This window comes from Cicer arietinum, chromosome 4, assembly GCF_000331145.2.
Source record: "Cicer arietinum cultivar CDC Frontier isolate Library 1 chromosome 4, Cicar.CDCFrontier_v2.0, whole genome shotgun sequence".
Taxonomy (NCBI): domain Eukaryota; kingdom Viridiplantae; phylum Streptophyta; class Magnoliopsida; order Fabales; family Fabaceae; genus Cicer; species Cicer arietinum.
This window is the reverse complement of record NC_021163.2, coordinates 55,540,491-55,557,455: the sequence shown is the minus strand read 5'-3', so window position 1 is coordinate 55,557,455 and position 16,965 is coordinate 55,540,491. Positions and strand designations below refer to the sequence as shown.

Below are 16,965 nucleotides of genomic sequence, written 5' to 3'. Positions count from 1 at the left end.
TAATAATAATAATAATAATAATAATAATAATAATAATAATAATAAATGAATAGTGGCCAGTGGAAGACAATCCAAACTTGACTCAGTGAAATCTTGCTCACTTATTAATATGGAAATCTTGGTTGGTTCACCTTCTATTTCTTAGTGTGCTTGCTTGTTATCAAATCTTCTTCATGCTTCTCTTCCTTGTTCAGTTAGTGGCCATCAATAGATGGGAAACGTTTCCTTAGTTTCAAGTCTTGCTTTTGCTATTTTTTAGACTTAATTGTATTTTTGGTCTCCCTATTATAGGTGAAAATTGAAAGTAGTCCCCTCTATTTTGTTTGTCCCCAATTTTAGTCCTCCAAACAGAATTTGAGTCCAAATCATGATGAGTTGTCATTTTTTAATGACGTGTCAATAAAAAAAAGGTGACGTGGCAAACGCTTACGTGGAATAAACTCATTATTATATTATTTCTGATTAAAAAATATAATTTATATTTTTAAAAATCATTATCATAATTGTGACAATATTTTTAAAAATACAATTTAATTGTTAAAATTAAATTAAAAGAAAATGAAAAACATCTGCAACAATGAGAATCAGAAGCATATGAACTAGCTTGAACCCTAAATAAAAAAACAGTCCCAATTCAACAAAAGCCCCAAATCGTGAACCCTTTTCATCAAAATCGACCATTTTCCTTTTCTTCATCATCATCTGATTCCGATTTCGTCTTCTTCTTCATTGTTGGTCATCGTCTTCGTGTTTCGTGTTGGTGTTCGTCTTCGTGTTCCGTGTTGGTGTTTGTCGTCTTCTTCTTCTTCATCGTCTTCGTGTTCGTGGTCGTCTTCTTCATCGTCCTTTGTATTTCGTTGTTTCTTCTCTTGTTCTCTGTTTCGTTTCTTCTTCGTTTGTTCTTTGTGTTTTTTTGGGAAAAGAATGTCTTGTCATTCGTATTCAGTTACAAGCAACAATTTTCATTTGAGAATTAGAAGAAGAGAATGTTTGTGTGGACTTGAATCTCCTTTGTGTACTTCTTGGACGGCTGAAAATCCAGGTCGAAGGTTTCATGGTTGTGGATTTTATAAGGTAAACTATTTATCAAAATTCTGGAATTTATTTATTTAATTTTTTTTTTGGTATTGTTTACATATTATAAAAATTTGTTGTTATGTTGTTTCAGTTACAGGGTAAAAAATCTTGCAATTCTTTTGATTGGTTTGATGAGCCAATGACAGAACGTGCAAAAGAAGTTATTATGTCTTTGATGAAAATGATTGATGAATTCAAGAAGAAAGACAATGTGACAAAAAATTGTGATGATGAAATGAAGTTGAAGTTGAAACGAATGAAGGGCTTTCTGGCACTTTCATGGCTTTTGATTATTGTTCTTTTGGTTATTGTAATGTTGAAGTAATTAAAATGATTGGATTAAGGGTGTTTTGTAATGATGTAATTTAGGGTGTTTACGGTTGAAATTGTAATGTAATTGTTTAATATAATCAAATTTGTAAGGTTGTTATTATGAAATGAAATTAGTATTATTGTATTTCGATTGTCTATTTTTACATGTTAATAACTCAATTTGATATCATTGTATAAATAAAATTTGGTAAAACAATTTTGCAGTTGTTTGAAATAATCAGAATAATCTGGTCAAAATAATCAGAACAATATTTCAATTTTTGAACCTAAATTTGATAATCAGAATAATGACAATAATCAAAACAATTTTTCAGAATAATCTGGTCCATAATCTGAAGTTAGAATTTTGATATCATTCCATCATTACATACTACTGCATTACAAAATAATCGTTCCATAACTTAAGTCCAACAAAAGGTCATACTAATGCATTACAAAATAAAATTGTTCCTTCACAAGTAACCAAAATAAAAGTACATATTCATAGTAACCAAATTATATAGGTCCAAGTATCATTACATATTCATAATAACCAAAATAAAAATCACAAGTTTCGTGCCGTCAATTGATTTGTGAATCTTGAATTTGTGGAGCTTGTGAATTTTGAGATAAAATTGTTGGTGTTTCTCCCTCATCACCTCCAACCCTTGTTGTCTTTGCTCTCTTTGTTCTGTTAATGTTATTTCCACCTTTTGGTATCTCTCTATCTGTTGCACTTTTACCCTTGCATGTCCTCGTGTTGTGGCCAAGCTTCCCACAGTTCTTACATTGCAAACTGTCTTGGTAGTTTGTTAGAACCTTTTGACTCGTCATTGGACTTGTTCCTATTTTTCTTTGGTCTATCTGGTGCTCTTCTCATGATTGGGGGATTTATAGGATCTCCATTTGATGCATGCCAAAGTTTTGGTTCATTTGATGGCATTATAATGTAAGAGTAAAATGTCAAGAAGTTTGTTTTCCTATTTAAAGAACCAAAAACATGTCCAAAAAAAACTAAACCACAACAAAACCAAAACCAAATTGCAGGGCAAAACAAAATTAGAACAAAACTGAATGTTATGAAAAAAGTGAATTGCAAGGCAGAATGTTATGAAAAAAGTGACTTGTCCCTATTTAAAAAACTGAATGTTATGAACTAGCAGAACAAAACCAAAACCAAATTGCAGGGCAGAACCAGAACCAGAACCAAACTACAACAAAATTAGAACAAAGTAAACCAGAACTAAACCAAAACTATGTAGTTGAAGTAGCAGAACAAAAGCATGTAGCAGAACTAGAATTGAAACCAGAACATGTGGCTGAACTAGCAGAACAAAACCATGTAGCTGAACTAGCAGAACAAAACCAAAACAAAATAATGCACTGAACAGAACTAGAACAGAACCATAACTACAACAATAATGCAGAACCAAAACTGAACAAAACTAGAACAAGCAGAACCAAAACAGAACCATCAACAAACTACAACAAGTAGAACATCAATAAACTACAACAAGTAGAACCAGAATAGAACCATCAACAAACTACAACAAGCAGAACATCAATAAACTACAACAAGCAGAACATCAATAAATCAAGAACTGAACAAAACTAGAACAAAACTGAACAAAACTCTAAACTAAACAAAACTGAACAAAACTCTAAACTAAACAAAACTAGAACAAAACTAGAACAAAACTGAACAAAACTCTAAACTGAACAAAACTAGAACAAGCAGAACCAGAACATCAATAATGCAGAACCAGAACTGAACAAAACTAGAACAAGCAGAACCAGAACATCAATAATGCAGAATACCAAGCACAACTAGAACAATTTAAACTAGAACCAGAATTGAACTAGCAGAATAAAACCAGAACAAGCACAAGAATAAAACCAGAACCAGAACAAAATTGAACAGAACCAGAACTGAACATCAATAATGCAGAATACCAATAATGCAGTTAAAATCAAGTTTTATACCTATAATAAGGTGAAACATACGATTCTGGATCAGCTTTGTTATGCCATATATAAACAAGAGCATGGCAACACGGAATACCGGTCAAATCCCACTTACGACAAGCACAAGTTTTTGTGTGTAGATTTACCGTATAAGTATCTACACCATTTGTGACACTAAACAAGTTAAAATCGTCATCTCCTAGGACATATATTTCCTCTATATTGTAGCATGAGTTCTTTTTGTTTCACAATCCTTACTGTAATGTAATGTTTCAAACCTTCAAGTAATGTTATGATAGGCTTATCTATATACTCCAATACAGCCATGTTGAAAGCCTCACACATGTTGTTTACTTGAAGGTCACATTGTGTATCAGTGCAAAATGTTGACCTAGTCCACATAGATGGTGGAAGTTGCATCATGTCTTTCCATGCATCTTCATTGATTGCCTTAATTTTTTGCATTGCTTTCTCCCAATCCTGGACCACAGTAGCTCTTGCTGCCAACCAAAGAAGCTCTTCCATATGTCCTCCAGGATACTTTTTTTTCCAATTCTCATACAAGTGTTTAACACATAATCGGTGTTCCACATGGGCCCCAATGTTGGCAATGGCAGGTACCAATCCCTGAAACAGATTATTTAGAAACAAATTGCATAGAACAAATTGCTTAATTCAGAAAAACAGATTGCATAATTCAGCACAAATTGCATAATTCATAAAAACAGATTGCATAATTCAACACAGAAAAACAGATTGCTTAAAAACAGATTGCATAATTCAGAAAAACAGATTGCATAATTCAGCACAGAAAAACAGATTGCTTAAAAATAGATTGCATAATTTAGAAAAATAGATTGCATAAACTTCAGCACACATACCTTTTGTTGATCTGAAATGAATGCATATTGCTTATGCTGAACATTATTGAGGTCCTCCAGTAAAAGATCCAGAAACCATTGTCACGAGTCTTTTGTTTCTGCTTCAACAACTGCATATGCAATGGGAATCATTTTGATTATTCCCATCTTTACCTATTGTGGCTATTAATTGACCGCCATATTCTCCCTTCAAGAAACAAGCATCCAATCCAATTAAAGGCTTGCATGTATTAGCAAATGCAGCCTTACAAGCCTCCAAACATACATATATTCTCTCAAATACTGGTCCAATGTCAGACATACCACACTTAATAATAACCGTAGAGTTTGGATTTGATCTCCTAAGTTCATCAGCATATTCTCTCAAATGTGCATATTGCTCCCTTTGAGCACCTTGAATCATTTCTATGGCTCTTACTTTGGCTCTATATGCTTGGTATTTAGACAACTTCACACCCCATTTATCAAGCGCCTCAACAATCAATCCCTTGGGTTTCATTTCAAGTGTATGTCTCAACATAGGAACGAATTTCTTGGCAAGCCATTCAGTCTTAGCTTGTTTATTTTTTGCCCTCCTATGACATGTATGATCCTCTGTGAAACTCACTAATTGTCAATATTCATTTGAAGTCTTCTTACTGATCCTCATGTAAAATGGACATTCTGGCTCACACCTAACAATGATTCTCTTTCCATCATTCTTTTTGAAATACAAGTTTTTCTTACTCTCCATTGCAAAATCTTTAACGGCATTCTTAACCTGCTCTTTTGTATTGAACTTTAGGCCCAACTCAAACCTTACTTCATCACCATTTTCAGGTTGGTTAAATTTAGGACATTTCCTAACATTCTCTTCATCAACTTCACTTCTTGGTGGAGTATCCAAATCATCAGAATTCACATCATTTTCTTCAAAATCAGTTGCAAAACTAGGCCCTGGGTTTCCTCTTTGGTTTTCATGTCTTTCAAATGAATTTTCATCACCAACATTAACAAAGATCTCAGTTGATATTTCAGAAATCCAGTCCCAATCATCATCCTCATATAACTCACCTATATCATCATCATCATCATCTGAGTTAGCAACATAATCTTCATCTTCTTCACTCATATAATCTTCACCATGGACTGCTTCAGATTCAGGTTCAACAGGTTCAGATTCAGGTTCAACAGGTACATATTCAGATTCTGCTTCAGGTTGAAGTGGTTCAGAATTTGGTTGATCTGGTTCAGTTTCAGGATTATCTATACAGTGTTCCACAAAGACGTCAATTACGTTGAACCCTTTGACATCTTCAACAAACTTTAATACATCCTCGACATTGTTGAGAGGTCTAAGTCCACGTGTAAATAAGTACTTCGGATGCTGGTACCACAAACGTTTAATACTCATATATCCCAAACTTTTGACCATTTTAGTAATTTGCATGTGGGACATTAAGTCTACATCCCAAGACCAATTCATCTCATCCACTTGGGCACAAACGTACATCTTCACTGGATGGTTTACAAAACTACTCCCATGGTTAATTCTTGACCTAACTCTATGGATTGAAGCTGGCCTACACAAAATAAACCATTGAATAAATTAGTCAAACTAAGCCTAAAACAAACTACACATGCACCACAAAATAATACAATAGAGCATATGGACCACATTATTAAAAACGCATGGACCACATTATTAAAAAGGCATAAAGGCATTGAGTTCTGTTAACAGTGTAGAGAAAAACTTTTGGCCCTAAAATCAAAGTTCAAATGCAGAGTTTAATAATGTTAATAATAAAACAAAGCGAAAACCCTAAAATCACATACCTAGCACAAAACTTTGCATCTTCTTTCCTATCTGAAGATGGAGAGAACTCGAAATGACCTCCACTCGCCATTTTATCACTGATGAAAATGAAAGATGAACAAACGATCCAGAATGACGAAAACGAAAGGTGAACAAACGACGAAACGGACGAAAACGAAAGGTGAACAAACGACGAACACTGATGAACAAACGAGAGATGAACACGAACACGAGTCACTGATGAAAACAAGTCACTGATGAAAATGATTGAACAAAGGACAAACACGATTTTACGATTTCACGATTTCATTTCACGATTTCTGTTTAGGGTTCATGATTTTAGGGTTCATGAGTGAATGCTTTTGATTTTGATTTGTTTAGGGTTCTTGATTTTAGGTGTTTTTTCTTTTAACTTAATTTTAACAATTAAATTGTATTTTTAAAAATATTGTCACAATTATAATAATGATTTTTAAAAATATAAATTATATTTTTTAATCAGAAATAATATAATAATGAATTTATTCTACGTAAGCGTCTGCCACGTCACCTTTTTATTGACACGTCATTAAAAAATGACAATTCATCATGATTTGGACTCAAATTCTGTTTTGGGACTAAAACTGGGGACAAACAAAATGGAGGGATTACTTTCAATTTTTACCTATAATAGGGGGACCAAAAGTGCAATTAAGCCTATTTTTTATCTTACCGACGGACTCTGTTAATTTTTTTAAAAACAATTTTAAGACTTGAAATTATAACTTTTAACAATTTAAAACTTTAAATTTATGAAATATCAAATTATTCTTATACATTTGGGTCAAAATATTTCTTTCGTCAATTATTTTAGAGAGGTGTGTTTCTATGGAGTAAAAGATGTATTTTAATTTATGTTAGACAATTCTATGAAGCAACTTGGTATCTCGAAAATTTGAGGTGTTAAATTGACCAACAGTTACCATTTTAAGACTTTGAATGGTGGTTTATTTTTTTATATATATATTTTATTAGTTTATATCATTTATCTTCTTTTCTATCTATTTTTTCTTTAATTTTTATTATATTTTTCATCTATTATTTATATAAGAATTAAAATTACCCAAAAAAAATTATGTATATCTAAATAATTTATGTAAGAATCAAAAAAATTATGTCTGATGTTGATTTCAAATTACAATTTGCATGACACTTAAATTATTATTACTCTTGTATCTAAATATAAAACTCATTTGTCCAAATCACAAAAATTAAGTACATAATAATATTAAACTTATTAATAATTAATATTATTTTTACAAGTTTATCTCAAGAGAGGGAATTAGTTAAAATTTATACTATAGTATTTATTGTATAGTGTATGAAAAATATATATATTGTAATTAGAAGTATGATAATAAAAAAATAATTAATGTAGTTGAAAATATGTATGGATACAATAAAAATAGACAAATAAAATCATTTTAAATTTAGGAAGATAATCAACATTTTCTCAAATTTGCACCATTTATTTTTTCTCTTCTACTCTACTCCGTCCGTCTCATAATACTAGATATGTTTTTTATAAATTTGTATAAAGTGAACAACTTATTTTAATTTTTAAAATAAATAATATCAATTATGATTAAATAAATTATTGATATTATGTATATATGAATGATCAATTATTGTTTTATTCATTTTATCAACTTCTCACTTTAGAGAAGACAAATTGCATAATACTATTTATCAATAATTACTTTTTTTATTAATATATTTTTTTTTTATTTTGTCTCAACTCGTTAAACTTCTTCATTAACTGCGATTAATAAAAGTATTTAAGTTAATAAAACTTATTTTATCATTTAAATCAATGCAACTAATATTTTTTTAATAATTATACACAAACCAAATAAAATATTTAAAATGAGATGAGGATAGAGTCATTAACAAAACTTCACAAAAACAAAAGATTAATGTTATTTAATACAAATTAAATATTCAAAAATTTACAAAAATAACAAATTCTCAATTTATTAGAAGTTAGTAAAAAAATCATCTTAATATTTAATAAAAAAACATGAAAATGAGGTTGAAAGAAAAACCTATCTTAAAAACTTGTATTTTTTAATTACTTTCATTTCGTCACCATCCAGATATTTCCCAAAATACAAAAAGGAAAGACAAAATTGAAACAAAAGAAATAATGAATCTAGCTATGGTTCATAAATCGAAGCATGAATTTGGGCGTGACTTAATGGCCTCGTCAACACGCAACAAAGACAAAAGGCAAAAAATGCATCAAAAGTAGCAACTTCCAGACAAAAACCAAACGCATATAATTTTCACACATCATCTTTCACGATTATTTATATCTTAATTTTCACTTTCACACTTTTTATTACATAAATTAAGGTGTGTTTGATTCTCATGTGAAAAAAAATTAATTTTGATAAATTGTTTTAAATAAAAGTAAGATGATATAAAAAAACTATATTTAAATATATTTACATGAAAATTTGTTGAATAATAAATTTTAATATAAAAATTATATATTCTAAACATGTGACGTAAATAATAAATTTCAATATAAAAATTATATTTATATTTAATTTTAGTAGTAGAATAATTCTACTTATAATAGCTAAACACTTGAATCAATTTTATACCTCCAAAAATAATTTTAATTCTTCCCAAAGTACAACCAAATATGCATAAAGTTCTCAAACATTGTCCAGTTACTTCTTTCTTCTTCTTCATTCATCAAAGAAAAATAATTTAGAATTGTTTTTTTCTATCACCCATGCATAATTTTTCTTTATTTTTATATTTTCAAATAACAGGTTTTCTATTTAAAAAAAATAACAGGTTGTCTATAATATTGTTTTATTAATCATCTAAATTTAGTATTTATTTTATGAATTGTTATATTTGTGTAGTTCAAATTAACATGTCAACAACTTAGATATATCATTTTACAAAGATTAAAAAATATATAAAAATGTAATAGAATAAATAATAATTTTATAAAATATCAATGTACTTACCATTATTACAATTATAAGATGAAAGATATTTAATTAGTTGAGATTAAAGCTAAACATATATCAAACCAACATGGGCATATGGTCTTAACAGGTTAAATAAGATATTTAAATAGACAAAATCAAGGTTTTGTTAGAAGCTTATTTAACTAACAAATATATATAAATTATTATTATTATTATTATTAAATTTTTTATTTTGTGTTAAATCATAAATGTGCTAATCTTATATGAAAATAAAATTTATTGGTCTATATTAACTTTTGACTAAAATATTATTATAAAATAAAGTTATCATGTAATATAAAGTTATATTCTCTAAAATGGCATGTTATATCTCAAAATGTAATTTAATCTTATTAGTCTATTTTTTTTGTTAGTTTAATATAAAAATTGATTAAATTAATTATCTAAAAATATTAATATAAAATAAGTTTTTAAGTAAATTAATAACTTATATCATATTTTTAAAAATGTAATTTATAATAAATATTTTAGACACATTTTTTTATCATACAAAGTTTGACCTTTACAAAACATAACTCTATTTTCACTCCTAATAACAGTGTATATAGCATTAATGAGATGATATTATTAAAAAAATATAATTAACATTATCTTAAAATGAAGAAAATATTATTTTTAATTATTTTTAATTAATTTCCTTTAAGTAAAATTTATTTAAGAGTTTCATTATTTCGACATTAATGTAAATAATTAACGTAATTTAAATATGTGGTAGTGTAGTTAACATCATTCAAAAAGATATTTAATGAATATAAAACAATATTGTAAACCATGATAATTATTGTCTAGTCACAATTTTTAAATGCATATTTGACCATAAAATGAACACAATTAAATTAATCACAAAGTACATATTTATAAACACTTAAAATAAAACATGAGAAGTGTGAAATTCAACCCTTTAGTATATAATATATTTCTTGATCTTCCTATCATTCCATTTGACTGTACATTTTTCTCTTCCACCATTCTCTCTCTTCTTTGAAGCCATAGTTGCCAATGCTATAAGCTACAGTGTGAAAACAACAAAGAAGAGAAGAAAAGGGTTGGTTGGTTTTGGAGAGTAATGAGAGAGTGAGACAAAAAGACACAACAGCACATGGAAGAAGCAGAGAAGGAGTTAGAGAGAAGAAGCAAGTTTCTAAACAGTTTGATACAGAAAAAGAAGAACAAAGTAACAGAACAACAACAAGAACAAGTGAAAGAACAGCATGATAATGATATTAAACTCAAAAACATTCATGTAAGAGCTTGTGACATGTCTCTTCCTTTGCAAAAACATGCCTTCCAATGTGCATGTAACCATCTTGATTCTATGCCTTCCAAGAAGATTGACAGTAAACACTTGGCACTTTCCCTTAAAAAGGTCAAACTACTTTTATTTTTCACCTTCATTCAAAAAGTTTTTTTTTTTGTTGTAGAAATTTGTTTTTGGGTTGTGATCTTTGATCCATGATTTGAAGCGTTTTTTGTTGAAATTGTTTGTCTTTATTGCTTTGTGTTTTGATGTTTATATTGATTCTTCTATTTTTTTTGCTCATGTTTCATTGATAAATTAGAATAGTCTAACATAATTAGTGATTAAGGATAACCCAAATCCATGTGCAAATTTTTAATCTTTGATTTTGGGTATTGATGTTAGGTCAATTGAGTGAGTCATCATCTATGGAATGTGTCTGATATTTTCCTGCTTAAGTCAATTAGTTGGAATCTCTTTACTTTATGAAAGTATTTTGTTGTTTTTATTTTCACTAATAAGAAGATGTGAAACTGATGAAGTGATTCATTGTGATGGAAAAAAGATGAAATGTTAGTTAGGGATGATGTGTTTTTGAAAATGATTAAAACAGTTGTTGTGACATTTTTATTTTTGTCCACTTTAAGATTCTCGTATCTACTTGTTAGCAAGTAAAATTAGCACAAATTTCAAAAATGAAAATAGAAAATGTTTTCACAAATAAACAGCCCAAACTTGTTTTTATTTCTTTGTCTTACTTGATGATGATTTTTCCTTCATTTATGTATCTATGCTTAGTATTTACTTGAACTTCCATAGAGTGTAATTGTTTTTTCGTGTTTGTTGAGTAGGCATATTTTCCTTATGTATGCAATTACTTCATTCATGTTCTTATGATGTGTGCACTGGATATTGCTTTAGAATCTTAGTTACAAGATTTTCAATTGTATGTTGTGCTTGTATCATGCTGAAAGATTGTTTTTCGATGCTAGATGAGTAGATGGAGAGAGATTCTTTTCAATTGCAAACTAATGCTTGAACTCCTTATTTTGATTCTATAATCTACATATTAAGTGTCTTCTTTGAAATATTTATTTGTTTTCATATTATTCATAATTTTAGAATATCAAAGAAGTATTAATTACTTTTTTCTTATAATACCCTTTGCCGAAATGTATTTTTTGGTTTTGACGTTCTAGTTCCCGGAGGAATGGGGCTCTAGTAATCTAGAGTTCGGTCATAAGGTAAGTAAAGTCTGACTAAGAATTGTTTCAATCAAGATTTGAACTTAGATTCTCCTGAATGATTCGTCTTTAATTGAAGCTTATTAACAAACTAACAACCTGAGCCAATCATTTCATTTTTTGCTGAAATGCATATTATTTTGTCAAATATTTCCAAATTAGTTGTCATATTAAGTGAATACTTTTTTCACTTCTTAATCAGAATGGTACAAAGATAGGTATCAATAATAGTATAGTACTAATTCTGCACATTAACTCTAGGCCTAAGAATTAGGAGGAAATCATTGTCTCCAAACACATTATAACTAAGAAAGGAAAGAAACTACTACAGCACCTAATTCTAGCTGTACAAATCAGACTAATAAATACAAATCAAGATCACATGATTTTGATTGATTCAACAATCATCTGCACTATTTATTTGTATCTTAACCAACCATATATTAATTAGTTTTTCTACCTAATCATTCCACTAGCTATTATTAATAACTGTATGTTAGTAAAAGAAGTTCGTTTCATCTTGTGAAAGTACAAGTTTGTTTTCACCGTTAGATCAAATAAGATATAATGGGACTTATTGATCCAATGGTGCAAAATAAACTTGTGCATGGTGCAATCTTACTTGTGCACCTTAGATTTTGACGATGAAATAAATCTTAGATTGTTTTGTATATTACATGTTCTGATCATAGTAATCATAGAGAATGAAAAGAGTGTGATGAGATGAAAAACCTGTTGCTGGAGTGCAATAGTTGGTATCTCTGTGGTCCACTAAAGGTTGCATCAATCACTATTTTATTGTGATTATGACTCTCCATGTATTCAAGTATGGACTAAATCTGAAAATGTATGTTTATTAATTATTAGGTATATGTTGGTTGTAAAATCAATAAACAAGTGGCTTGGTATTTCACCAAAAAACAAGTGGCGTAGTGTATAATATTTTTTGTTTTATGTTGAAAATGCTACTTGGACCATCATTTCATTATTAAAATTATAATTCTGGGAATTCTTATTACACCAATGGCATGCATATCTAGTTTCTCTTTCACAAATTGTACTATCTTTGAGACAATTTTGATTCTTGTAACATTCTTGGTTGACTCTTGCTGCATCTATTACACCTGGTTTTCTCAAAGTTTATATGGATCAATGGCAGCCAAAATTCTTTTTATTTTGTTTGTTTTTTATACAATGTTAACTGGATGATTAATTAATTTCTTTGTTTCACATTGATATTGCTTGAACCAATGAGGATTGTGTTTAGTGAAAGCATCTAATCTTGCATAATGTGGCAAATTACGGTTCAAATTTCGGCTGGAAGAGGTGTCTACATTTAATGTTTGATAGTGTTTCAAACAGAATTACCTCCGGTGGAGGGAAACTGTGACAAACAAAAAAACATTGATATTGCCTGAAAACATCTGGACTATTGTTGGCCAATGCCTATATTTTTCTCCCTTCTTAAGTAATGGTTTTCAGGGTCAGCCCAAGAATAAGGCTACAAAAGCCCCTGCTTGAGGCTTACAAACAAAAACTTATTTGTCATTAGTTTTCTTATAAACAAAAAGGTCACAGATATTAAGACTTATTTTAGGCCTTATTTACTATTGAGAATTATCGGGTCGATCCTGATGGTTTATTTTAGCTTATTTTCAATGCTGATTCTAAATGGAAAATGACTTTGCTAACAATAGAAAGAAACTTGTTGGTGTTACAGGAATTTGATTCTTCTTATGGCCCAGCTTGGCACTGCATTGTTGGTACTAGTTTTGGTTCCTATGTTACACATTCTGTTGGTGGCTTTTTGTACTTTTCCATTGATAAGGTTCATATCCTTCTCTTCAAGACAGTTGTTGAACCATTGAACCATTCATAACTTCCACATCTATAAATTATGCCTCCTTGGGGAAATTAATTTCAAATATTTAAAACCAGATGATATGTAAAATTATAGATTGAGATATTTAATGATACTTTATATTTTGTGATGTACTTGATGCAATTATATTTAAATTTTTTGTCTGTGGGAGAGCACTTCAAATGCAAAATTTATTGTGGCATGTCACAAGATATTTGTTCATATTGTCAAGTGGTTGAACTTAATGAATTTTAGTTAAGGTCAAATACATCAGAAGTGTAAAAAATTGTTCATCTCAGAAGAACATTTTTCCAAAATATCAACCTGATGAAAAAATAACTAAATTATGTTAGTCGTCAGATTAAGTATACAAAAGCATATGCATTGGCCAACTGAACACTTATGCATGATGTCAACTGGGTCATGTATATGGAAATTTACCATTTAAGATTGTTCTTAAATGTGTTTTAGATCATCGAATTGATTAGTCTTTCCAGTTGCGTAAAGAAGATAACCTAAAAAACTATTAGACAATGTATTTTAGATCTTCGAATTTATTAGTATCAGCAGTTGCATAAAGAAGATAATCTGAAAAACTATTAGATAGAAAGGTAGATTATCTCCTCTCAATCATATTTTCTCCATTTATAATGGCTTGATTCGTAGCTACAAACACTTGCTTAAGACTTTGGAGTATCTTATCACTTTTATAAGATTGGTTCTTTATCACACTAATCAAACACAATGTGTTTTGAGTGCTAAATTCAAGTTTCTATTAACAACATCATTGCATTCAAGTTTCTACAAACAACATCATAGCATCATGAGTCAAGTTTTGATAAACTATTTTCATGTTTTGAAATAACAAATTAAATGATAGATCACTTTGATAGGTAGCATATGGTGGACTAACACTTGTAAATTATTCAAAACTCCAACAATGCAAATTATCCAAAACTCTAACAATGTCTCGCTGTACTTATCAAAAATAATTTGTCTTAATGATTGAGACAATGCCCTAATATGAGTGCATCTGAACTCAACTTATTTGTTTATCTTTGTGTTTAGCGAACCAACACAAATTAAGTTAGCGTCTACTCATGAAAATAATAATTGACCATGAGTTTATATTTTCAAGGAGTGAAAGTATACTTTATATTTTGAAGTGATGGTCCATTGTAAACCATTTACCTAAGTGGTCAAGGGTAGAACCCATTGTTTAGAAAGACTTAAATTTTGATATTATTATTTTCAAAAGATAACAAAAGTTGTAAAAACAATTACACCAGGAAATCTAAAAGGATCAAAACCATAAAACAATTCAATGGATTTTCTGATTTCATTGCCAGGAAACAATGTTAATCCTAATAAGGTAGTTACAACAATGATGTAAAATAATTCCTTTAGTTTGTACAAAAAATTCAATGGAAACTAATGCTACAAGAACAATTACCAATATACAATTTGACCCTTGAAATCCTCAATAAGAGGTACACAAAATTGGGCATGCTGCAATCTTTCAAAAGGAAGTAGAATAGTGTCTCTCCATAAACTAGATTCTAATGCTGATTAAGTAATTAATTTGCCTAGTTTTACAAAACAAGTGCACTCAAAAGTAGTGCAAGAAGAATCACATAGCTAGTGAAAGATCCACCATTGTAGTATTGTGAAAAAGAGCCTGAAGTTGTGGAATTGATAGAAGGAGCTAGTGCTGTTCCGTTTATGCTGCTACCATTTTGACCACCACTGTTCACCACAAAGATGTAAAGTAAAGAAGAAAAAAACATATACATTAAGCAACTATGTGAAAAATTGTAGTGTTGATGAGATGAGAATTGAAAAATGGCATTTCTAATATGTAAAGCAAATGAGAACAACAAATCTAGTATAATTTAGAATAATCTAGAATTATTTAGATAAGTCATAATATCTGTTGAAAAATCTAGAATTATATTAAATAGAGAAAAGTGTAGAAAATATCTAGAAGTATGTATTAATTAGGAAGGCCCTAGAAGTAGATCTAGATTTCTCTAAGTGTACCTTAAAATACCTCCTTATACTTAACCTTTGAAATCAAACAAGTTTTAAGTTTTCTCTTAGAAACACTTCTGTTCCTCTAACACATTAAACTATAAAATAACTTGACATTAAGCATATGCCAGCATAAGCTTGAGAATTGAGATCATACCTTCCTGGAAATATACAGGAACCATGACCTGTAGCAATGATAATATAATCAGTATCAGTTGATCAAAATGATTAGCAACTTCAACATGTAGTTCTTTTTACTCAAACTATGTAAGGAATGTTTTGAGAACTACAATTTAAGCATAAGAACCTTACTTTGCTTGTAATCAGTGTTTCCAGAGACAAACCGGCCAATTCAATCAGTTGAACCAGAAATCGGTCAGTCTATTGGTTGGTTGAACCTATTCATCATTTTTTTCAAAAAAATATAATCATTCGCTTCAACCATGGTTCAACCATGACTTGGAGATCTCACTGGTTAGATCTCTTGTCTGGTTTTTAAAAACACTACTTGCAAGTCCATGATGCATTAAATCTAGCTATTGTGTTACTTGTGTGAGGGTTCAAAGTGCAAAAATGCATTTATCATCATGTCTCTAATTATGATTCCTAAATTTTTCAAACAAAATGTATTCATACCCTTGTAGTGAACTTCACATATAAATATTAATGTATCTGTAAACATTTCTTACTTGGGTTTGTGGTGGTGACAGAGGCAACTCCTTTGAAATCACAGGTCCCAGGAGATTTATCCATCAGCTGATAATAAGCATTAAAAGCATACGTAGCATGCGAAACTACGTTATCCGGTTCAGAACATGCTTGACCATGCAACAAAGGCGAACAATCCACCTTCCCTGGTCCACAAGCCCAATCAAGTGCCGCCTGTATCATCTTAGTATCGGCATTACTCTTAGCAACACAAAAGGTTTGATTCGTTGTATCGTTCGCAAACACAGTACCAGCACCAGTCAAGTGTAGTGTATACACTGGTGCCCCATTCGCATAAAAAAGCCCCCAATTGTTCTCAGATACAGGACCTGATCTTAAGTCTTCATTATAAAGCTCGTAAATATATGTACTAACCGCGACTCGAGGCTGTTTAGGAGTCCCCGAATTGTTAAGTACATGTCGAATGAGATTACTATTATAAGTGTTAGCATTATCAGGAGTTGCATCTGGCTCGGATGAATCACCTTTTGAAGGCCATCCTGATTCAGTGACTAAAATAGGGATATTGGTAAACTTCAAATATGACATTGCAAAATAAGCAGCATCAATAACTGCATCAAAAACATTAGTATAATGCAGGAGAGTGTTACTATCAACAGCTTCTTTATTTTGCGGTAATGGACGGAAAAGAGCGTAATCTAGAGGGATTACACCATTGGATTGTCTGTAATCATAATATGGATATACATTGAGCATAAGATATGAGCCTGTTGACTGCAAAAACTTAAGTAAAGGAGTCATCACAGGATCCCATGTTCGATTGAAAAACGCTTGAGAAGGCGG

General features: G+C 30.1%; 2 protein-coding genes across 2 annotated transcripts in view; one reads left to right on the top strand and one right to left on the bottom strand.

Moving 5' to 3' along the window:
* Positions 1-9,996: 9,996 nt before the first annotated feature.
* LOC101491876 (uncharacterized) lies at positions 9,997-13,552 on the top strand. Its single transcript, XM_004498212.4, has 2 exons — positions 9,997-10,446; positions 13,282-13,552. The coding sequence occupies exons 1-2, from the start codon at positions 10,180-10,182 to the stop codon at positions 13,438-13,440; spliced, it is 426 nt and encodes a 141-aa protein (XP_004498269.1). The 5' UTR covers positions 9,997-10,179; the 3' UTR covers positions 13,441-13,552.
* A 1,182-nt stretch (positions 13,553-14,734) lies between these two features.
* LOC101491566 (glucan endo-1,3-beta-glucosidase 3-like) overlaps positions 14,735-16,965 on the bottom strand; it is a 4,586-nt gene continuing 2,355 nt past the window's right edge. Inside the window, exons 3-5 of the mRNA XM_073367851.1 lie at positions 16,143-16,965; positions 15,611-15,638; positions 14,735-15,168 (exon numbers count right to left, since the gene is read on the bottom strand). The exon at positions 16,143-16,965 is cut by the window's right edge and continues 6 nt beyond it. Coding sequence (XP_073223952.1) covers positions 15,015-15,168; positions 15,611-15,638; positions 16,143-16,965 — 1,005 coding nt within the window. The 3' untranslated portion in view covers positions 14,735-15,014. The remainder of the gene's footprint in view (positions 15,169-15,610; positions 15,639-16,142) is intronic.

Coding starts and splice junctions, on each gene's coding strand:
- LOC101491876 (XM_004498212.4), top strand. CDS start 10,180: ATGGAAGAAGCAGAGAAGGAGTTAGAGAGAAGAAGCAAGTTTCTAAAC. Junction 10,447..13,281: donor TGGCACTTTCCCTTAAAAAG/GTCAAACTACTT, acceptor TTGGTGTTACAG/GAATTTGATTCTTCTTATGG.